This window comes from Erithacus rubecula, assembly GCF_903797595.1.
Source record: "Erithacus rubecula genome assembly, chromosome: 1".
NCBI lineage: Eukaryota > Metazoa > Chordata > Aves > Passeriformes > Muscicapidae > Erithacus > Erithacus rubecula.
In genome coordinates, this window is record NC_136658.1 from 107,792,766 (window position 1) to 107,817,466 (window position 24,701).

Consider the following 24,701-nt stretch of genomic DNA (forward strand, 5'->3'; position numbering starts at 1 on the left):
AGAGGAATGGCATTTAGCTGCTGCTTTGACAGATGCATTATTTTATTAGAGGATTTCAAGCAGGCAAACAGGGGAGCTTTGTTTTCCCTGTTACTGTAAGGCTTACATCATCTGCAACCTTTCTACCAGGAGGTCTCATTTCAAATGACAGTGAATATTGTTCTGAGAAATGCAGGATTTCATCTATCCTAGCTCCATTTCTAGGTGCTTTGCTGGTGATGGATTTCACCCTCCTCAAAAGATTATTTGCTGACACCTGGGGTAAGTTCAGAGCTTCATGACATGCCTGACAGGGATTTGTATGGGAATTTAATTTATCTAACTCAGCTCTAACAGAGGGATCAGTCCTAAACCAAACATCCTTGGGCTTCTCTGCCTGCACCCCAGATTTGTCAGTCACGCTGGTTCTGCCTTTTTTGGCTGGGGACATCTATTTTGAGAACTGCCACTGTGAAAATCAGAGCAAGGATACCCAAAGGTTTCTATTTTTCTCTGCTTCCAGCAACTGCACAGATTTACAGGCAGACACACAAACCAGCTGTGATAGTGGATCCCCCTTGGTGTCAAGTGGGCAAAATTTAGAAGAAAGAGTTTGGTTTTGAGACTTTTTTTGACCCTTTTTGTTCTTTTTCACTGTATTCTCTTCCTTTCATGTAACTGAAAAGCTGCAGCCAGAGGGAGAGGAAAGTTTATAAAGACTTTTAACAGCAATGGCTAAATTGAATCCCATTGTTACCTCTCAATATAAAACTAAACCTGCAGATTCTGCCACAGAAGAAATGCAACATTCAGCTGCTTCCAACCAGATGATCTGAGCAATTTAAGAATAAAATTCAAAACCTGCTGTATTACTAAGCTGAAGCCTCATGTGGCCTGTGGTGAAATTGGGTGACTCAGACTCAAATATAATTTCTCCTTGCAGCAGAAATCACAGCAGTGTGCTTGGTGGGAGATTCAGAGGGAACTCACCCCTCCCAAAGGTTTTTGCTGTGTCCCTCAGCTGTGATGGGCTGCCCACACCAAGCACCCTTCACATCACAGGGAAGAGAAGCTGAGCCCCCAGACATTATTGATCACTTTGGTTAAATACAACAAAGACTGCTGCTTCCATTCTGGCCCCAGTGCTGGAAGCAGCTGATGGTTTTTGAATAACCCATGAAATTCACACCACCTGTTAAGGGTTTAGGTACCAGATAAACTTAAAATCACCCCAGCTCTGCACCAGCATTCCAAAGTTCATGGCAGTGCATGTGAAGTCTGTTTTGTGTCCTCCTCTGCTGAAACAAACAACTGAAGCAAAGGGAATACTGTGGAAATGTGGGTATTTGTCAGGGAGAGAAACCCTATCCCAGTGTCACCATGAGGTGAAGAAAACATCCTCAAAATCCTCCACATTAGGTACAGCATCAAGAGACTTGGCACACTTTTTTGTAGTTGATCTCCTGACACAAGAGTTGAGCAGGATCCTGAAATATGCTGAAGAAAGTTTGGCTCTTGTATTCCCAGTTTACAGAGCAGTCAATGTTTCACTGCAGCCAAAGGGTAACTGGTAGACAGAGGAAAAAAAAAATAATAAAAAAACCACTCCAAGCATCAACTAATTATCTCCTTATTCCGAACTGGAAAATAACCAAAAGAAGGGAGACAGAGGAGGAAACAACTAATATTTTATAACAACCCAGTTTATTAAACTCTTAGGCAGTGAGACACATAACCCAGCACTTGAGGTCACAGGACACGAGGCTGAATTATACCAGCAGTTAAATCCTCCCCTCTCTCTCCCAGCCAGAAGGATGACAGTCACATTTTTAATTCAGCAGGGCAGCAAATGCAGTTCAAGGTCCCCAGAGCAGCAGACACAACCCCCAGGAGAGCCTGCAGTCCCTGCCCAGCCCCTGCAGGCTGTGACAGAGGCCAGGATGGGTCCCCACCATCCCCTGGCTGCTTCAGCAGAGCACAACAAAACCCAACCAGCCTTGCTCCAAGGTGGAAAGGGCATAGGTCAGCAATCAGAACATCCCATCAGAGACTGGGACAAGCCATGAAATAATCCAATTTAAGCACTTACATAATACAGAGGCCATAAATTTAGTTCAGGCCAGAGAATGCCACCATGACTGATCTCAGGCATCATTTGATGGAATTGTAACCAATCTTCTCCAAATTAATTCTGTATGAAAGCCACCAGCCTCAAACAGCTCTAAACACCCTCTGATTTAATTTACACCATTTTGCACCTGCCTAATCCTGAGCAGCACTTTTTGCACCCCAGGCATGAGTTGCTGCAGAAACCTTCCAGCAGCAACCAGAGAACCCCGGGCGTGAGCACGAGGAGTTCAGCCAGAGTCTGAGGCACTCAGCACTGGCACAAACACACCTGGAGGATTCCCACTGTTATTCTAAGCATGTTATGCCAGAAACACATGAAATAATCTCCTCAAATGAATGGCAGAATCCCTTCTGGAATTTCCCCTACCAGCAAAACAGACAGGATTAAGTCTTGTTGCACGGAGTGAGTTTGCAGAATTTACAGGCAGAAGGATCCCAAAGTGATTTAGGAACACAACACTGCTGTCCTTGCTGCTTATTTACCTTTTTCCCACCCTATAAAACCTTGTACACAAGAGAAACCCCCCCCCCCTGCAGCATGTCCAGCAGCAGCCAGGGCTTTCACAAGATTTTCACAAGGGAGGCTCCTGGTCTCCATCAGACAGAACAGAAACTGGGATTTGAGTCTCTCTTCTTTTACAAAGCACTCAGCTGTTATTTGCCTATTCCTAGGAGGTACCTGGAGCACATTTTGGTCAGAAATTCTGTAACCAGAAGCTGCTTTCCTTTCCAATCAGTTCCTCCCCAGCACATGGTTTGGACATTGCATGTCAGGCAGAAGCACAAAAACCCCCTCAAACATTTTAACAGAATCCAGACAATAAATGTTGGGAGATGATCAGAGCTAGAGAGAAAGGATGAAGCTTTTCCATGTCAGTTCCATAAATTCTGAAGAGCAAGCAAGAAAAGTCACCTTAAAAGTCACCACAGGAGCCACACTCAGCTCCTGACTCAGGCAAATGTCCCTGCAGGGATGTCTGTCCTTCCAACCAACAAATGGAGCATTTCTTCATGGGGATGTAAAAGATAAAGAATTCAACACTTCTCTGTTTAGAATAGAATCTATTTTTATTCAACACAGGATGGTGACTGGATAAAATTCACAATAATCAGCATTTTAAAAAAACCAACAAACCAACCCTGCAGTAACACTTGAATTTGGCTGGGCACTCACATTTTTACATACAAAAATTTGTCAGTCTTGCCCATTTCCAGATTAATGGATATGGACACTTGACACTAACAAAACACACAGTTTATTCACTATCTGGGGGACCCTTTAGGGTTTTTTTAAAAAAATCAAATCTTTATCTTTTTGTCCAACAAATCTGCAGCTTGGAGGAACTGAAATGTAATCTGTCATTACCCCATACCCGAGTCACTGCAGTGCAAAAGCTATTCAAATAAATAAATAAATAACAGCAGCAGCCCCAACAATAAAACCCAAAACACATTTAAATATCTTCAGAAATACAATCAAAAGCTTTTTAACCTCAGGCTTCAGCCCACAGGGGACAGCTTCTCAAAATCTGAGCAGAAAGAGTCTGAACTGTTTCAGTAAACCAGTATAAAGCTCTCCACATATTTTTGGGGAAAGGGATTGGAATCCTCAGCTTAAGTGATCCTTCATCTATTTCTCCTTTCCCACACAGGCACTGAAGCTGTTTTGGGGTTGCAATGTTATTTTTGCCCCATCAGAGGCTGTTCCAGCAGAGCCCCAGGTTCAGCCTGGTTGAGTGAGGAGCAGTTTGACATTCCAGGAGCAGTTTTCTCCCATTCCAGAAGGATGGAAATCCTTTCAAGGAACACTGCTGCACAATTCTGTCACATTTAACCACTGACCAAGCACAGCAGAAATTTTTGAGTTCATATGTTGAGTATTCCCCCTGGTTTACACAAAATGTGCAAGGTGAATCCTTCAGCCAGGTCAGTGCAGGGACAGGACCCTCCCAGAGCTCCCTGCAAGGACCTGGCACCTCCCCTAAGTCCCTGTGGGTCTGAGGTCACCCCTGCACCTCTGCTCAGCAAATCAGTGAAAAATGAGCCCATTCTGACACTGCTCAGGTCAAGCATGAAGCACCTGCTGGATCAAACCAGTGAAAAACACAAAGACTGAGGAGGTACAAAACAGCCCTGGAAATTGTAACCAGCAGCTGATGGGACATTCATGAATATTCTGCAGGGCTTTTAAAAGTGTTTTGCTAATCAAGTGTAAAGACTCTTGCACTGTCTCACAAAACTTAAGAGCATAGAGCAAGACAAAGGCCTAGAGCTTTAATAAATACAGTTAAGGACAACACAGTTTAAATTACCTTATCTTTGTGATCTAAATATAAACACTCCATACAAAAAAAGATTTCTTTTCACTTTGTACATCTTAAAAAAAAAAAAAAAAAAAAATCACAGAAACATTCTGTTTGCAAAGCAGACAGCTGTACAAAGAAGTGATATGTTCTGAAGACATTAAACCATCTATTTTCTGGGTAGCACTAGGTACTCAAATGTTCTCTTACAAACTACCACCCACACAGGCAATTTTTCTTCTCTGATATTCTGGCTCCAAATCTGAAACCCAGAGCCACTGGAGAGAGATTCTTGGGTATTAAGGCCCAGATGTGATGATGAGCTCCACGTGCACACATCAGCACTGAAACCCAGCAGAGACCCTGTGCCAGGGGCACCAAAGCAGCTCCACCTGCTCAGTGCTGTGGTGCTGAAGCACAGGACACCTCACAGCTCTCTGCCACTCCAAAAAAACCCCTCTCATGTCAGCCCAGCCTAGCAGAGCAGCACAATTCCTTGATGTTTGCACAACTGGTTTATAATGCCCTGAAAAATCATTAGGGCCCTCACTGGAAATTCTGACTCATAAACTGCTTTTTGTTGCTTAGGACTTTTTTTTTTTTTTTTTTGCATAATCCTAATGGAGGACTAACATCCATCCAGAGGATCTGTGAAGACTGCTAACTGCAGTACACAGGAAGAGCAAATTCTATTTTATAACCTACCAAAAGGCTGGATGCTGTCCTTGGGAAGTAGTACTGGAGCTAAAAACTAATAATACAGCAGAGTGATTATTGTCTGAGCAGCTTCATATACTAATAGCACATCTTAATAACCAGCTGATATTGTCCTCTGGAAAGTGATGCTCTCAGTGTACACAAGATGACATAAGACACACATACTTTTGCTCACTGACACCCACAGACTGCTAAAATTTCAACTTCCTCCTGCTCCAGCTTTGCCTTGATTTTTGGCAAATACACAGTTCATAGTTTCAATTAAAAACATCCTATCAAAAGAAATAAAAAAGGCACTTGGTATTTCTCTTTGGCTCAGTCGAGGCATGCTGCTGAAACCTTCCCCAAGTCCCCATCTCTTCACCTGGTGAACAGTTTGCCATCCTGAGGTACTTAATCATGTGCAAAAATCAGAGCTTGAGGGATTTACCAGCTGCTTCCAGCAATCCTGCAAGGCTCTTCACCACACTGAGACTCTTTAATGCAGAACAAGGTATTTGGTTTTCAGGGAAGAGCTCCATCCATGGGCACACTCCTGATCCCAGCTCTGATCTGGGAGCTCAGTGCTCTTTGAACCTGGGGAACAAAAGCAACCAGGCAGGAAAAGCTGAGCTGGGAGGCAGAACAGACACCAGAAGGCAGGATTCTGCCCCTGCTGTGCATTTTTCTATTCTCTCCATCTTACTTCTCCAAAATTCTACCATCAAGGAGCTAAATTTAGATTTTGTGTATTGATTCAATTGAATTTTTTTTTTCTCAATTCAAAATACTGTAAATTCAGTGTCACCCTTTTCTTTAAGGAGAACTTTTGGAAGAAATTATATTTTAAATTATTATTAAACACAGGACAGGCAATTCCCCACCTGCACAATAAAACCCATGAAGGATTAAATATTTGGGAAAAAGCCTCCCACAAACAAGAGACTGTGACAGAGGTCACAGTCCATGACTTGACTGTCCATGGCTTGAAAACATGAAACTGAGATTACTCTTTTCAAGCAGAATTAAACCTGACAGAAATGGATATACACAAACCTTAACATGCCCAGTCTACATTCAGGTATTATGGGACAAAGGTTGGAATTATCCTGGAGGTCTTTTACAACCTTAATGATCATTTATAGTCATAAATATATGGAAGGCTTAGAAATGTGTTTTCAAACACATTATTAAAGAACAGCAGCCATAGACAACACAACACTTACAGGGTGTGATCTGCATGACACTGAAGTTCCTTCTGGATAAGACGGAGTAAGAGCTGCAAAAACAATCACAAAATCTTCTTTAGTCTCATCCAGACAAAAAAGAAACAAAATTATTTATTGTTACTTGGAGAGTTTCTCATTTGAAACATTACCCTGTAATGCTGAACTCAGTTTAAAAAAAAAAATAAAGATTTACAGATGCTCAGTAATGTTTGGAAGAGGAGTTTTCACAATAAGCAGGCAAGAGGAAAATAATTTCCTTTTTGCATCAGAGGGGTCAATTTCTTCATAAAAACCACATCAGTTTTCTGGTTACTTTACCAGCAAATGTGTGAAGAAACCAGCAGAGGGACCCCGAGGCTTCAAGAAAACACTGTCAGAAAGAAATTCTGGAGCATGGAAGTATTTTAGCTGCTATTTGCAAAAACAACTCTGTGTATGAAAAGCTTTAATCACACATTTAGTCAAGGTGAGCACAGACATCACGTTGGCTTGTCTGTGCAGCATCAGGGCTTTCAAGAGCACTTTAAAAGGATTATTGAGATAACAGGAAAGTGATTTTACAAATGCAATTTGATGGTTCTCATGTACATTAAAGACAGAATTGGAGCTTTCAGGGCTCATCACTGTTGCAGGTTGTTATCCTCAGAATCTCACTATTATAAATATAAGTTTGCCCACTGTTGTAAGGATGAATGTTTTAAGAGGTTAAACATTTTCAGAGGCACAGAAGTGGCCAAGCACGACAGAACTGAGCACCACATGAGGATAAAGCCCCCTCCAATGTTATTATTTCTTGGAGAAATGACATTTGAACATAGATATCCATATGCTGCACTGCAAAAACCAGAAGAAGCAGAACAGTTATGCAAAAAAGGATTTATTATAACTGCAGAGTCAAACCTCTCAAAACCAGAGCTTTGCAAAGACACTTTAATTGATTCTGCTAAGAAACGTGGCATTTTTTCATTTTAATCAGTAACTGTAAGAGGAAAACAACAAGAACTTTATCTAGAAAAAAAAATTCTAACCTCCCAAGCCTCACTCTGCAGCATGAAATACCAAATACTGAAACCAGCACAAACCAGGACTTGCTGCTGTGGATAAAGCTGCTGACTACCAGTGGCAACACACTTCAGCTACCAATTTATCCAATTTATATATTTAATTTCCAGAGAATTAGTCCTAAACATGAAAAAATTACCTTTAAAGTTGAATTAGAAAATTACTTTTAAAGTTGAAATTAGAAAAAAAATTGTTGTAGCTCAAAGGCTTTCTGATTTTCTTGTGTAAGGAAGGGAATGGTCTGACACTCTTAGCTCCTCTACAGGAGCCCAGAGCTCAGGGTTTTGGACCAAGCCAACACCTGTGTGCTCCTTTTTCCCCAAACATCTGCTCCTGGTTCCTGTCAAAAGCCAGGATTGCCAGCTCTTCATCTAACTTGTGTTTCAGAGCCCATTTGGAAAAATGTGATGTATTAACTTTCAACAGGTTCATTATCAGAGTGATTTTGGTGATACAGCAATGCAGGGAAACATTTTTTTATGGCTTTGATAAACTGGCTTTTAAGAAAACAGAAGTGATTCTTCTGTGAGTGGAATGTGAGGGAACTTCTAGGACTAAATATGAAGGTTTACTTGCAATTATGCCTGCTCTAAACTGCTCAGCCAGCAATTAACAGCTGAGTATCTGCTCAGGAACTGAAGTGCATCAGAACTGATCTGCACTTTTGATTAAAATTAGATGAGAATTTCTAAATAAGCAAAATAGCTGTTAGACTGAAAATCTCCCACACCACTGGAAGTCTATACAACACAGAATATTGAAATGGCAAAAGGACAATTTGCATTTTGGGATAGCTCAGCACAGAGGAAATACACATCATCTAAATTTTGAGACTTACTAGCAAGGCACAGGCATCTGCCACCATGAGCATGTAAAACACGTTGTTCCAGCCTGAAGGGGAAATAAGGCCAGCCAGGAGAGGCCCCAAAGCTGCACCTAAAATATAATACTGGAATTACACTTTGGTATTTTGTATTATGTACTGCCAGAACTGTGCAATGTAAGATTTACTGTACTGAAATGTAGTTATTCTGAATTAGAGTATCCATTTTTCCACCTAGTTAACTCAATTTCCTGATGTATTAAGAAATCCCAGGAAGTGCAAAACATTACTGGTACAGGTGGGAAGCTGGAAATGTGTGATCAACATCTGCCTTTGGCTCAACAAAATGCTCATCCAGTACTGAGCTGAATTTTACAGTTTTCCCTTCCACAAATGAAATATCCCTGATTTCAGGAGAGCCCAGTGCCTTCTCCTTTTGCTGTGATCCCCCCTTCCTCCCAGCCTCAGGGGTGGCACCACTGGAGATTTCAGGTGAATTGTGCTATTCCCCCTTTCCCAAACTGCTCTGAGCCCTGGTCACATGTGACCAGGAGAGGCCAGTTTCTCCAAAATACTTTGTTTTGTTTTAGCACAGGGGCAGGGGCCTTGGCTTACCCACAGAGCCTGTCCCGTCGATGATGGCTGTCACTGTGGACAAGGCTCTTGCATTCCCTTTCAGGCTTTTGTGGGTTCCCTGCAGGGACAGAGATGGATCAGAGCCAGCCTGAGCTCTGGGAAAGCCCTGACAGCAACATCCATCTCCCACCCCTCCACATGGGATCTGTGTGCTGGAGATGCCCCAAGCACCTTGCACCTTTCTGCCCTGCTCCTTTTCTTGTATTTAAAGCATTTCTGCATTTAAGGCAATCAGAGGACTTTTGCCTCTTGCTTGGTGCTCTGAAGAACCAACACATTGCAAAACAAACTTCCAAAGTCTCCCTACTGAGCAATGTTAATGTTTCCAAATGGCATTTGTGACTGATCCTGCTGGAAGTGCTGGCAGCTGGACTTTTTATTTTCACATACTTCTGTAAAGGTCTGTGCCAGATATAGTTTTCTGATGGGAATTAAATCACCAGCTCATGTCTCTCACAGGTACAGCTCCTCCAATCATTAAAAAATGCAATATATAAAAGGGGTAAGGCACCTGTACAGGGGCCTGGCTTTGCATGCAAACTTCAGATTCCATCTGGGATGTAACCCACAGTCTTGTGAATGATCAAGAATAATTTGGAAGCCTCTCACAAGCATGGCACTCATTCATACTAAAATACAATCCCTAAACCAAATCTTAGTGGCTGAGTTCAGCACCTGCCTTTCCATCTCCTTACTCCTTTCTTTGGGACAATGCAGCCCCTTCCCTGGTGACCCTGCAGAAGCCAAAGGGCTCCCCTCTCTCTGGAGCCAAATGTCACAGGGGAAGCCACACTCACCAAGTCAGCAGAGACAGCAGTGGTGATCAGGGCATAAGGGCCATTCACCAGGGCACCACTGATAAGCAGCATCACTGCTCCAAGTTAAAAAAAAAAAAAAAAAAAAAAAAAAAAAAAAAAAAAAGAGTGAGTTGCATGAAAAGCTGTTCACCATAAGAGGGGACATCACAGCCTATGTTCCCAAGTGGTTTAATCCTCCCCTGACACAATACAGAATTGGGAAAGGAAGAAAACAAACATCCATTCCTCTCTTTTCAATGTTTACTCCATGATGTGAATTCTCAAACATACCAGAAGGTGGGGCTGAGACAAAAAGCAATTCCCAGGGTCTTTATAGATCCTGGCAGGTGACAGAGAGGGGAATATTTAACCAAACTACCCATGAGGGCAGGGGCTGCTCACAAGATAACCCCACAAGTTCCTTCTCTCCTGGAGAACCCTAAAAGTGAACAAGGCTTTTAGATGGGTGGGATACCACAGCATTGTTTTCATTTCTGGTTTGATAAGCATAATGGTAATGCTGCTGTCAAAAGTACTACAGGCAATATTTAAACATCTGACATTTGGCACAAGGATATAAAAAAGCCTGTGCTGACACAACAAGCTCCAGAAAGACTGATGATATTAACTAAATCTGTTATCTTGCCACCCCTTACTCATTTCCTACCTTCCCACTTCAACCTGTAAAATGACAAAATCTAAGGAATTTGATTCCATACTTCCTCCTCTAAAGAAAAGATAAAATAGAAAACAAAGGAAAGAAAAAAAAAAAAAAGAGCATCAAAGCTCATAAATGCAAAATTAGGCAGAATAATTTAAAAATATTCACCTATAGTAGCCTCAAGGCCCATTTTACTGACTGCAGAGAACATGTATAGCTGTAAAGAGAATAAATAAGCACTCAGAAGATCAACATATGGACTAATCTTGGGTTTCCCATTTGCCCCATGTTACCTACAAGGTATCTTAGTGGGTATTACATGAAAGTCCCAGTTTTTACTAAAACCTTTTAGAATGCTTGTTTGATTGGACACAGAAGGGAGCTAAAGGATAGAATCCCACCCCTCTATGTCCTTTCAGAAGGAAAGGCTGTGTTATGAGACCACTCAAATTTTAAACTCTCCAACTGCAGCTTCAACACAGCACAGAATACAACTGATGAAAAAATCAAATAGAATGTCTCTCTCATGTCCATCTGCTGCTTTTCCAACAGTTACAGCTCAGAATTTTAGCCTTTGAGCAGCTAAAATTCTGGCTGACAACTTTACAAGTTTTACAAAGAGTGAAATTTCCCATATATTCTGTAACAAAAAAATACATTAGGCTTGTTTGCTTGTTTACCCCAATATCCATACTTGCTCAACTTTTCATGCCATTTTTTTTAATCTGGCCTGGACTCTTTACATCCAGGCTGGGAGATGCTGCCTGCAGAGCTCTGCAGGCAATGGTGTCACAGCCTCAGCCAAGGCTGAGAGAGGGGCAGGCTCTTACTGTGGGTGCTGCAAGCAGCAACATCATTCCGCAGGTGGATGCTCTCTTCTCCAGCCTGTCTGAAATGAGACCTGCCAAAATCCCACCTGAAACAACACACAGGTGTGAGGAAAACATTGAGTGAGTTTGGCACACAAGACATCAGTTTAATTTAGTGAAACAGAACCCAAGGGATTTTACTGCTTAGTTACACAATTTATACAAAACATCCTCATTAACCCAGCCAGTTTTGACCTGAAGACAACAGAAGCAGACACTTCTTCTTCCTCATTATTTATTCCAAATATCCAAGGTAAAAAGCCTTTTACCAGGTGCCACATGGCCCTATTGCTGGAGTTCTGGTATCCACTCACTTAATTCCTCACATACAATAGAAAACTTGGTTATCTGTCCATGTCCCACTGCAATCAGGGAAACAAACCAAACTGTCTGCACTGGCATGCATTCAGAATGAAATGAAAATTTATTCAGTGGTCACCCTGAAAATTATAAAAGAATAGCCTAGTCCTTATTATGATTATTATTATTATTATGATCTCCCAATTTTATCATATACAGTTTTATAAGGCACCAAGAAAAAAAAAAAAACAACAAAACACCTGTGGCCATTAACCTTTGTTTCCAAAAAATCCACACCACTGAACAAACAGGGACAGTTCTCTTAAGTTAGACTGACAAAAGGAATTTTTTTTCATGGGTGGTGACCAAGACTTACAGGCCAGAGCTGACAGAGGTAAAAGATTCCATAATTTGACTATTGCAATCTGTACTGGACAGTATCACTGGCTGTGAAGGTATTTTACTAGATTTTCACTTTTCAACACAGCTCTCAGCTCAGTACCTTTACTGCTACTCTTCTTCAGTAGAAATAATGCATATGAACTACAAAAGATATAAGCTGTGTATAGCAGAGCCATTCCTGAACTGCTGTGATCAAGAGTGAAATAACATTAAAACTTACCAAAGATCCCACCCACATCAAACAGTGTGGAAAGGTCCCCAGCTCTTTTGGCATCAAGATGCTCTAGTGAGAGAAAAAAAAAAAAATTGTCTCATTTCTGGATTATAAAACATGGAAATCTCAGCAGTCTTGTAATGCCAGGGCAGAGACATTTTACAGCAGAACTCTTTCTTCAGAATAAAACACAATAAGGTGACATTGTGTAAAAGAAATAAGAACAAAAGAAGGTATTCAGCAATACAGACTTTTGAATGAATTACTCTCACTGGAAGAGACATTTTACAACTTTTATAATCACAGAATTACAGAATGGTCTGGGTTGGATCTTTAAAGGCCATCCAGTCCAAGCCCTCACCATGAACAGGAACATTTTCCATTAGATCAGGTTACTCAGAGCTCCATCCAGCCTGAGCTTGAATGTTTCCAAGGATGACATCCACAGGTTCTGTGGGCAGCCTGTTGCAGCCTTTCACCATCCTCATTGCAGAACACTTTTTCTTTATATCTAGTCTAAATCTACCCTCTTTTATTCTAAAATCATCACCCTTCTCCTATTGCAACAGACCTTGCTAAAAAGCTGGTCCATCTAAAAGTGGTAAAAAAATCAGAACATCAGTACTGAACAGATAAGGAAATTAATTTATACTATTTTGTATGTGTTTTAATAGGCTACTTCAATAATGTAAAATATTGTTAGAAAGTAAAACTTTTTGATTTGTTTGCAAGAGCTAAAAGACACAGCATTTATGCCTGGAATTACTGAAGATAAGCCAGACACTTCTGTTTGATTTGAAAATGCCCTCCCATAACACTGAATTCATAAACCTGCTTGGTGACTTACAACTCCCCTGCTACTGCAGCAGAGAAAGCCTCTTTCAGAAGCAGTAATGTTTATTTTCTTATTTATTCCAAGCTTGTATTTGCAGAGACTTTGTAGCCATAATTCTGTTCCCCTTTCCTGTAATACTCACCTACATTTGTGATGTAGAGGGGAAGCCAGAAGAGGAAAGTGTAGCTCACCAGCTTTGCAAACAGGAGACAAAGGGAGAACTCCACAACTCCCTGAGAGGATAATGAAAACAGGGAGTTAGTATATTGACAGAGCAATTTGCTTTCACAGACAATTATGAAAATGGTTTCTAGGAAGCATTTAGGCTTTTTTTTTTTTTTCTCTCCTGAACTCCCAAGAAGAATTCTTTCCCTGAGAGCACAAAGCTTGCACTCTGAGCAGACTGTGATATTTTACTTACATGTTTCCTTTCAATTGTACTGAACTGCCTGAATAGGCAACACTAAAATGGTACTGAATAACCTGAGCAGAGAACACAGAAATGAATGTGAAGGATTTTATTCTGTTTGGGACACCTGCACCACTTGTTCCCTTTAAATAAAGTTATTGTACAGCATTATAGCAGGTTTGGAGCATGCTCCAGAGAAACTGGTACCTTTTTGTGCTCTTTATCTCCTTCCTTCAGATGGGTTCAAGATTTCTCCCTTATTGTTCAGCTCTGTAAAAAGCCAGTAAACCAGTCTGACACAGTTCAGGTCAGAATGTGGTAAGAGCACATCACAGACTGAGCAATGACCTGTTTAAAAGTCTAACTTGCTCCATTCTCTTTACTGCTGAGCTCATAAAAGTGCATTTACTGCACAGAGCTGCATTTGAACTGCCAAATTAGCCCATCTTCATTCCCTTCACCATCTGATAGCCTCTTGTCTGAAAGCAGGTTTCTTAAATCCCTGGTATGGAGGGCTGCAGTTATCCTGAGCACACACACTCCACGTGCAGCTGTGACCCCTCCCAACAACAGGCAGGACAAACACCACAGGCTTTCAGAGATTCCAGCTGGCAGCAGCAATGATTTTTCACCCTCTAATTCCACTTTGCCACAGGAAAAACAGCTGAGGACCAGACTGAACACTGTGAAAAGATGCAGGAATACAGTGGTTGGATGCAGGATTTTTTTTAATATTCTACAGGTGGTCCAAATCAATTTACAAATGATCCTATTTCTGCATGCAGGCTTCAGGTGGAGAGGACAGACAAAAATGAGGTTCTGATCTCAAGGAAACTTCCTTTCCTTTACCAGCACTCCACATGTTTGGGCAGCCTGAAACCTCTCAGACAAGAGATTTTAAAATTAAATCTTTTTAAAACAATGCTGAGGAATGCAAAAAGAGGAGCAATAGAAGGAAGTTCTGACATGCAGAAGTGTTTATGGACTCAGTTTGCTGCTCCACCCTTAACAACCACATGTGATTGGGTTCAGTCAACTTTCAGAACAGACTACAGGACAAAATAAACTATTTCAGTCAGAAGAGACCCATAGCAACCACCCTGCCCAACTGCCAGAGCCCTTCAGGGCTGGCACAAGCTGAAGCACCTTGCTAAATTCATAATCCAAATGCCTCCTGAACATTATCAGAGAGATCAGCAGCTCTGTCTCCACCTTCCTTCCCCAGGAAACTGCAGGAAACAATGAATTCCCCTTTCAGCCTCCTTTCCTCCAAATAAACCATGCCCAAAGTCCCCTGCATTTCAAGACTGTGATGCAGAGTTAATATCCATTACTGCTCCACCTGGAACTTGATGGAAATATGAATTCTGAGGTAAAACTTAATTCCTGAGAGGAACAGCACAGGCACTCACAGGTATCCTCAGGGCCCCAAGGAAGCTGATGGCTGATGTCCCATGCCTTCCTTCCCCAGTGGCCACAGTGCTGGAGCTCAGGGACATGCTGCAGCTCTCACTGTCAGTGAGCAGGTGCTGCACCTCTGGATCCTGCAACATCCCCCAGCAACAGACGAGAGAGAAAAAAGAGCAAAGAAACAAAGTATGTGTCAAGAAATCAACCAGTTCCAGAATAATTAATTAAAAACAAGTACCTATTTTATCACATAAAATTACAGCTTTTAAAAATGTCTTGGTGTGGACATCCAGAGTATACAGAGAGAGCAGAGACTATATTCAGAATATCAGGTGGTATCTGGCTGTTTCTGAGTGCATACAGTCCGTAATAGAATCAAGTTTCTGTTCTATTGAAGAAAAAATTCAAATTGCAACCCCCCCCCTCATATTGAGAACATATTCAATGGAATAAACCAGTTTCCAACCTTCCCTCACCCCACTACATAAATGTGGTGTAATTAAAACTGGCAAGCTATTGAGTCCTACAACATTGTGTACAAGAAATTTCTACAAGGATTTCTGTATAAAATCACATATTATCTTCTTTCTTCATGTATTATCTTTCTTTCTTTACAAATATTAAGCCCATTTTTCAGACTCTGTAACATCATCTTACTGACTGATCTAAGTACAGCTCATCTTTCCACATGAATTATGGACAGTGAGTACTTTATGTTAAGCAATCACTTATTTTTCTTTTCAATCTATTCCATTTGAACATTGCAATCCCCAAATTATAAAAGCCTGGAGTTCACCAGCATTGCCTAAGTTGTGAATTCTGAGTTCTTTTCTAGTACTAGGAAAGATTTTATTCCAAGAATTCCACTGGTTGCTAAGAATAGTTGTGGAGCAAGTTACCACTCCACAAGAACAAGCCATCCCAGTGTAGCCAGCAGGGTTTAAGTTATTTTTAATCCTCTACCAGACTGAAGTGAACTCTTAGAATAGAACTGGAAATTTAAATCTTACAGATGTACACAGAAAAAAAAAAAATCAGGTATAAATAGACCTCAGTACTTATTTTCCAACTTGGAAAAAGGATGGGATGTAGCTATCCTCACTTTCACCTGCTTGCTGAGAGGCTTTACCAAGCTGTGGACTTTTCCTAGTTATGTATTCAACACACTGTCTCCTGTCTCCTAATTCTTCAGCATCTGAACAAAGCCTCAGGGAAGAATTAAGCCTCAAATATATATTTGACTAGAAAGGATATAACAGCAGGCTGTTCCATTTCCAGTGCTTATTGCAAAGATGAAAACTTTGATTAATGTTTGCTAAGCTGATGGGGGAAGGAAAAAAAAAAAGTGCTGGAAAAAATTCAATTCTGCTATTTTACACTCGGTGATTCTAAATAAATTCTGTTTTTAAAGAACATCATTTAGGAGATGGCACCAGGGAACCATCTGGACACCTGAGCCCAGACACTCAGCACAGCTTCAGAAGCTGCCATGCAGCACCCAAAATTCTAGATGTGATTGTCAGATGGCATGCAGGACTTACAGGAGTCCAGTGTCTGGGCTCAGGTGATTAACCAGGAGACACAAAAAATATCTAGGGACCTTTGACATGGCACTGCAAACCTATGTCATGGCCCAAGAGTCACTCCATCACCATAAAAAATATTTGTCTTCTGAATTACTGGAGCAACCTCAAAACTTGAATTATTTTAACAGCACCAATTCAAACAATAAGTTATTATTTTTTTAAATTATAAAAGAGGAGAAAAAGGGGCAAAAAGAAGGGTTTAAAGCAGTGAAGCTCCTCACTGGATTCTAATAGTGTCTGAGTATCTCCTGCACAATCAGTACAGCAAACTCTGCCAGGGCTGTCTGAGGAAACACTGCTCAATTCTCTGACAAGCAGCTCTAAATCTGTTCAAGAAGAATGGGTAAATATTGCTGTAGAGGTGACCCAACTCCAAGGAACTTATTTAAACTCATGCTGGAAACTTTTGTTGATGATTTGGGGATTTTTATGCTGCACATAGCTAAAGGAAAAACAAACCCAGCAGTCTGTGCTTGGCAGAGGTGATGAACAGCCTTGCCAGCTTGTCTCAGAGCATGATTAGGCACATGGCACACTCTTGATCTCTGGGGAAGGATTCATTATCCTACAATTCTGTGTCATTTTTAAGAGGCCAACCTAACAAAAGCAACAATGAGCACAGAGGTATTCAGGTCACACAGCCAAAACCACATTCTGCTTTCAATCACTGCAGATCCTGAGTATTTGCTTCCCTTTTTACAGCAATTGCAGAGGTCAATGAAAACCCAGTAAAAGCTGCCATTCCAGGGAGCTTGGAGACCAACCCATAAATGCAAAACATCTGCTGTTTGTAGGGGCTCAAAAGCTGCCTGTGAAAAATCAGCTCCAAACAACTGCAACACAAAAAGGGGAAGATGTTCAGCTTGGCTCTGACAGGGAAAAGATGTTTTCCTGTCCCTGGCAGAGAATCAGGAAGCCCCAAAGCACGACAAAGAAAGTGTTCTAATGATTTTATTGGTGTTTTTAAACCTTGTTAAGGCTCTGTATAACAAACATGCCCCAGCTGGCAGGGTGGAGAGGGAAGGGGGGACATTCCCAGGAGTGCCAGCAATTCCCCAGGGTCATTGTCAGTGCTGTCACTCTGTCCTGCTCCCAAGGGACACCAGGCAGTGGCAGAGGGGCACATTTTCCTCACCCTTTGCTGGGCAGACCCTTCACAGGGTGGAGCAGAGGCAGCAACAGAGTTAAAAAGGAAATCTCTGCCCACTGATTTGCTGATTTATGTGATTTTTTAGCTTTGTCATCATGATTTAGAACCACAGATTGGTTGGGGTTGGAAAGGACTTGAAGATCATTCAATTCCAACCCCCTTCCCTTATCCCAGGTTGCTCCAAACCCTGTCCAACCTGGCCTTGGACACTTCCAGGGATGAGATAGCCACAGCCACTGTCTTACCACCCTTTCTTCTATAAATTAAAAAGAACTTATTCCATGAACTCCATCTTGTCTAAAGGCACCTGCTGATATTCTCACATCTCCCCTTACCTTCCAGCTGGTTGTGAAATAACACTGACAAATGGTTTCTGGGCTGGAGACTCTTGTTGGGCAGCTCAAAACAAAAGTAATAAACTCAGTACAGAGGGGGTTTAAGCTGTATTGAAGTGTTTCCTTAGCAAAAATTTCAAAACTTTTTTACCAAAACTGATTATTCCACCCTGTGAATGTTCATTATCATTCTATGGGCAAAGGATAAAGAGAACAAGAAGTTCTTATTTTCCTGGAAAAGTCTGAAAGAAGTTAAAAAAAAAAAAAAAAAAGTTATCCTCTCAGGATACAGCGTGCCAAGTGTCCTGAATACAAACACAAAATTTCAAATGGAAATTTTCAGTTCATGTCCATCACAAGATAAAATGTTGGGTTTTTTGCCCACAAAATGGGCAAGTCCAGAATTCATTTTCTAGTGAAAAATAGCAGCCCTTATGGTTATGAATTTTAAAGCAAGATATTTGTGAATAATTGTGTATATTTAGAACTCTTCATCTCCACATATAATCCTGTAAGTACAGACAGCTTTTGAAAGGAAAAGGAAGAGAAGTGAGACTGCAAGGACAGGACACAATATGCATAATTTCAATATTTCAAGTGGGCTGTCTTCAAAGTATTTTGCAGTGCATTCTTTTTTTGATGGAATTGTGTCAAGATCACACAAAAAAAAAAAAAAAAAAAAAAAAAAAAAAGATCAATTGAGCCAGCCCTGCCATCTCAGTTTGCATTATTTATGGCAGGTAATGCTCAGCTCCCTCATCTGAAGTTACATTTGTGTGTGAACATGGGAGCAGATTTCAGCACCACAAAAACAGGAGCAATCTTTACAAACAGTAAATGTTTCATGTGAGCTTTAACAAGCCTTCTATGCTATTTTACAGCAATATTTTATATTTTACCTGAGGTTTGCCATTTTCCTTAGTATTTAAAGTTGGCATCTGGATTCTGCACCGAGAGGCACCGTTCAGGAAGGTTTTAGAACTCTAAAAAAAAGAAAACAAACTATTTTTGCTGCTTGGTTTTTGGGTTTTTTTAAGGATTACATTAGTGTTAACCATCTCTCTGGAACAAGTTTTTGTGCACTGTAACAAATATAACTTCAAATGAAGCATCTTTAATTTGATGACGTGTGTTTTGAGATTTTCACAGACCTATGGCAGTGGACACAAAATGCACTCACAACTGGATCTGAAGGCTGATTTCTCACTGGTTTTATACAGAAGTTGAATTCAGAGCACAGTCGTGCCCCTCTCAACATCTTTAGCTGCTTTTTCCTCTACTGAACTTACTGACATTGCAAACTAAGCTTTTGCTCTTAAGCAGATGATTCCAGAACCAACAGAAGTTGATTTGTTTCATGAAAACCTTGATTTTTCACTTTCCTAATCCATTTAGGAGAGAAGTTCATCCCTTTAGCTTATACTCTATAACACTATATTCTTTTAGCCCATAAATGCACTGTGTTCTTCTGGAAAGAATATTGAAGAGGAGTCTGAGCACCTCCAGCAAGTTCCAGAAGAAAAAAATGACACAAAAAGCTACATTTTAGCCACCAGATAGACATGATTTTTATCCTTATTTATTTACAAGTACATTCCTGTGTCAGTTCACACCCAACTGCATTCACTGGAAAACACCATTCTGAGATCTTTAGTCTAAAATGATTTACCAGAGACATTCAGATTTATCTGCTGAATTAGAAAAACAGCTCTAAAGAAGGTTTGCAGTCAGGTATGGACAAGCTATTGCTAAGTCCAAAAGAAGCACTGTGTATTCCCCAGGGATGAGATGTTGAAGTGTCTAACCACACACTGGATGCTACATTGAAAAAAAAAAAAGACAAAACAGAACAATAAAAACCCCCACAAATTCTGCCCCAAATAATCCCCTCCTCAAGTTCACCACCACAAATAAAAGAATGCAAATCCTCACTGAACAATCCAGCTTAAAATCAATCACTGGGTAATTCTACCTCCCAAAAAATTAGGAGTATGTACTTCAGTATTTTTTAGATTAATTGCCCTTCATCAATCAAATCCTTCTGAAAAGAAAAAATACTTTGGAGGATAAACTGTGGTATTTCTGCAGCTCAGTACTGAGCTGAGGCACAAGTAGTCTTGGACATGAATTCCTCCAAATACACCAACAACACTCGAGCCCCCAGGGTCTGATAAAACAGATTTTTATGTTTTATCTTACAGAAAATCTGGCTCTTGTAAAAAATGTGATTTACAAGAATCCACAGGGAAGAAAATCCATCACCTAGTGACAAGTCATCTACATTTTTAATCAGCAGCTCAGCAGAGGAAAAATGAATGACTTTTTCATTGACTGTCAAGAAATAAGATTTACTGTGGTAAGGAGAAAATGTCTAGGGAAAAGAACTAGACTGAGAGGCTGCACATTTAATATTTGGACTTCTTCCTCCTTTTTTAGGAGATAAAAATTGCAGCCTGGTAATTTTTAAATGCACAAGCACTTTGCAACAGGAGTTTAAGGGAGGGAAGTTTTCTGAGAATGCAACGTTGAGACAAAGGAAGCTCCTACAAAGGCAGGTTTGCATGAATGTGATGTAACTATGGGGGAAAAAAAGACAAAAACGGTGAGAAGTAATAAAACCAGTTCTAAATCACATTTCCCCAAAGAGAAAAAAAAGAAAGTTAAATCTCTTCTAACTTTCATAAAGGAAGTGTAGGAATTCTGAATAAAGCCCACTGACTGCTCACTTGCATTTTTCATAGGTACAGCCCCTCAGAAAGTCAAGATGAATTCAATGCCAGCATTTAAAAGCACTTTATTGTCCTCAAGTATTTATTTGGAAACAAATTTCAGATGGGTAAATCAGAGCCAAGATGAACTGAGGCAAATGAAGCACAGCCCAGGAAACCAGAGAATAAAGAGAAAGAACCACATGCTGAAGGCTCTGTGCCTGACTCTCCATCTGTGGTTTTGGACAACTCAATGAAATCAGATTACTCACCACTACAAACTCTGTGGAAATATTGGGCTCACGACCATGCTGCAAATAAACAGTACATCAAATTCATCCAAGACAGTGACATCACACAGAGAGGGCTGCAATCTCTCAATCTTAATATAAACCCTAAGTCCTTCCCTCCTGCTGAGCATTTATTTCAGTGGTGCTTAAATTTAACTGGCCTCATTCTTCCACAATGAGATTTAGTTTTTAGCACCAGCCAGCAGAGCTGCCTGCACCTACCCAGGACATCTGGCCAAAATTACCTGCCACAGCCTTATGAGAAAAGCAAGTGTGTACATTTAAAGCCTTAAAAAAAAAAAAAAAAAAAAAAAAAATCTAACTACTTGCAAATAGCAAGTATTTTACAGCTGCCAAATTCTATCCCTTGTACAACATAGATGAAATTTTCCCCCTATATTACTACATGAACCTCCCTTCAATTAGCACTCACTTTTCTTTACAATCAGAAACTGTCACCACCACATCTACATCTGGACACCTTGAAATCTTTTCTAATTAATTTCCTCAGTTTCTAAGGAAATTAAGGAATTTCTGTGGTGAACAGAAGCTGTGAGCCCCTTCCACAAGGGCTTAGGATCCTTGCAGGCCACTCAAGACTGAAGTATTTGAGCAGCTTCAGTCACATAAAGCTCCCCAGGACAAGGCAAATCTCAATCTGAGAAAAGCACAAGGCAAGTGGGGAAGTCCTGTTATAAACTCCTCCCAGATTTCCAGATGTGAAATGGGAATAGGGAAGGAAGAAATGATGCCTTTTATTCTGCAGTGAGGTTTCCAGGGAAACAGAAGGTCAAATGCATCCCACACAGTGAGAGTGAGCCTGGAGCAGTGACCCTGCTGCTGTGTTAGTGAAGACTGAGTCAAATGCCCCTCCTCTTCTGCAAATGGGGGGGGAAATAGCTCCTAAAATACTAAATTTTTGTTTAAAATATCATGCTAAATAGATATTCCATGTCAGAATTTTCCACAGCAGCTCACTGAGACACATGAACAACATACTGCGTAGAGATCTTTAGTTATGCTTGCCAGTTAAAGTGTATTTGAAATAAATAAATATTTATTTCCATAAGGCTTAACTGGATATTCTGCAAAAACAATGATCTGAACCATATAAAAGTTAAGGAAAATGGGACTCTGAACAGCAGGCAATGAGAGCCACTTAAAATACTCTCACACTTTACATAAGTTATTCCTAAGGAATGATAGAGAAATAAATGAAAAATACAAGCATAGTGTGAGCTCACCTTGTCTCAGGAATAAAGAATAGGAGTTTTACAGACCATCAAAAGCATTCAGAAGCTTTATCAGAACTGCTTCATATGAAGAGATAAAAATCATTAACTGGTAAAGAAGAGAGAACACAGACTAGGGAAGCTGCTTTCAGTCCCTTTTCAAGAGCATTTAAAATGCAAAACTCCACTGATCTGAAAATATTAGGTAGCAAAAATAGAGCAATCAACCCTGTACAATCAACCAGTGAGACTGGCAAAGAAAATGCAGAGTTCCCATGAATCCACATGTACAGACAATTTCCACATGGGATTCCCCTGGGACATCCACCAACAGCTCTGATTTGCCCTCAGACATGGGAAACCTCACAGACTGCTCTGCCAATCCCCTCCACCATTTCCAAAAAATGGCAGAAATTTGGGAAATGGGAAATGTGGCAGACCTGATGGCCCAAGAGTGCCTGGGAGCCTGGAGCAAGAACTGCTTCAGGTTTTGGCTGCAGTAGAGACAAACACAGAGCAGAATCTCAGGGAACATGAGGCAAGATGAACCTGTGAGCACAATCCTGAACAAACCTGGCCAGGAATGACATTCTGTTACCAGAGGTTAAACACAGCTGGTCTTCCTAATGCTCTGTTTTTTCCTTGCTTTTTACTTTTCTCCAATTCCATTTGGATTGCCTGCCTCCTCTTGGATTCACAGCTTCTCCAGGCAGAAAAGGAATTCTCAGTAACTCAGGATTTCCTAGGGAAATCTTTCCACCACTGACACAACTTTCTGAAACACTTAATTCTGAGCACACAAAACACCCTATAAAGATGCTCAGGAAGACTGAAGAAAAAGGAAGAAAACTCAAGAAAAAAGCAAAAAGAGGAGATTAACAGTTTTTACTTGGTTTACTGTAAGATCAACTGTTCCAAAGATTTAGTTAAAATACATGAATGCACCTCTTGATTCATTTGCTTTATAGGCTCCTGGTTTAGCAATGAAGCACACAAGACCAATCACTGCCTCAAGTACAGGATCAGTTACAACAGCCTGGCACAAAGAGCCACACAGACAATCTGATTCACAGAACCATCTTAATAAATTTGTATATTAGGAGACAAAAACTAAATAAGGAAATGCATTTACTTACACTGGATGGTGTGCAGGAGCAACTGACATCTTTAGGATCTGAAACAAAATACCACACATAGCTAATAGTGAAAACAAGCTTAAGAAAGAGGTCTTCCAAAAAGAGAAAGTTACTGACAATAAACTGACAGTACAGATAAAAAGTGCTACTCTGGCAGTCCAGTTAGTTGCAGAATTTTAGTTATATCTGCCAAAATTTACTTCCTGAGACAGAACAGTTACAGTAAAAGATGCATTTGCACCTCTCAGTCTGCACAGGGACAGGATGGGGCATTACTCTTTAATTCCTATTTTCAAGTGTCAAAACCTTCTCCATCAGCTGCCTGCTGTAATTCACAGCACAGAGGATGGATGGCAGCTCAGAATATGCACTGCAGCCAGGTGGGACCTTCTGCTCAACCCACAAACCATGATCAGCACAGGGAGCTGAACGCTGAATTCTCTCTGCCAGGGGAGCTGGGGAGGGGTATGGGGCAAAACCAGAGGAGGAACAGCAGAGGGGGCTTAATCTGGAGGCTCAGGGTGACAGCAGCAGGAATTTCTCCATGGAAAGGGAGCTCAGGGATTGGAACTGCCCAGGGAGGTTTGCAGTGCCCATCCCTGCAGGTGGCACCCAGAGCTCTGGGCTGGGACAAGGAGGGGATGGGCACAGCTGGACTGGATGACCTTGGAGGGCTTTTCCACCCTCAGTGATTCTGACAGGATAAGCTTTTTCAAGGCACACAGGCTCTTCTCCACCAAATATTCTGGTAAGAAGCCCTGTAAGCACAGGCACAGCCCTCCATGGCTGTGTGCCAGAGCACTCACGTTCAATAAGGAAGAGGAAACAAACAACCCCCATGGCAGCCACCACGACCCCAGGCACCACAAAGGAGAGGCCCCAGCACGTGGACACCCAGTAGGCAGCAATCAAGGATCCCAGGATATTCCCCACTGAAGTGTGTGAATTCCAGACTCCCATGATCAAACCTCTCCTGCATCAAAAAAAAAAAAAAAAAACAAACAACAAAACACACAAACCCACAAGCATTCATAATAAGCATTAATCTCTTGAGAAAAGTGTATCAGAATGGCTGTGCATATGTGGTGTCAGTGAAATACATCTTATGGTTCTTTAACTGATCATTTATTTATGATATAGTCTCCACCTGGCAATTTCAAAGCACCTAATACTAATAAAACTGTTGTAAATACTCTGTGCATGACACAATTTATCCTGCACTTACTGGCATTTAAAAACACCACTAGGGCTTGCATATTTCTGGATAGCTCCTTTGATTAAAACAGATATGCTGATGCTGTGCTGTGGACACCAAGTCTGATGCTTTTGGGAATAAAAATCCTCCTGCAAACACATTGCATGGATAATCTGCATGCAGGACATGTCAGATTTGTCACACTGAAGAAAAACTGTACAGGATATGGGGAGCAAATTCAGTATTTTCTGATCCCATCCTGGACTTGCTGGACTCTGGTAGAAGATAACACCTGCACAAGTTTGGCTAAAACA

At 40.9% G+C, this 24,701-nt stretch overlaps 1 protein-coding gene across 7 annotated transcripts in view; it reads right to left on the reverse strand.

Moving 5' to 3' along the window:
- Positions 1 to 3,405: 3,405 nt before the first annotated feature.
- The window catches only part of SLC37A1 (solute carrier family 37 member 1), a 35,012-nt gene continuing 13,716 nt past the window's right edge, over positions 3,406 to 24,701 (reverse strand). For 6 of the 7 annotated variants that reach the window (XM_079306523.1, XM_079306522.1, XM_079306526.1 and 3 more), the window contains exons 9-21: positions 23,999 to 24,165; positions 23,193 to 23,230; positions 18,726 to 18,809; positions 14,758 to 14,889; positions 13,079 to 13,169; positions 12,108 to 12,170; positions 11,147 to 11,232; positions 10,485 to 10,533; positions 9,656 to 9,729; positions 8,838 to 8,916; positions 8,238 to 8,335; positions 6,335 to 6,387; positions 3,406 to 5,705 (exon numbers count right to left, since the gene is read on the reverse strand). In XM_079306523.1, the coding sequence (XP_079162649.1) occupies positions 5,690 to 5,705; positions 6,335 to 6,387; positions 8,238 to 8,335; positions 8,838 to 8,916; positions 9,656 to 9,729; positions 10,485 to 10,533; positions 11,147 to 11,232; positions 12,108 to 12,170; positions 13,079 to 13,169; positions 14,758 to 14,889; positions 18,726 to 18,809; positions 23,193 to 23,230; positions 23,999 to 24,165 (1,030 nt within the window). In that variant the 3' untranslated portion in view covers positions 3,406 to 5,689. The remainder of the gene's footprint in view (positions 5,706 to 6,334; positions 6,388 to 8,237; positions 8,336 to 8,837; positions 8,917 to 9,655; positions 9,730 to 10,484; positions 10,534 to 11,146; positions 11,233 to 12,107; positions 12,171 to 13,078; positions 13,170 to 14,757; positions 14,890 to 18,725; positions 18,810 to 23,192; positions 23,231 to 23,998; positions 24,166 to 24,701) is intronic. The other variant, XM_079306528.1, reaches the window with a different exon arrangement.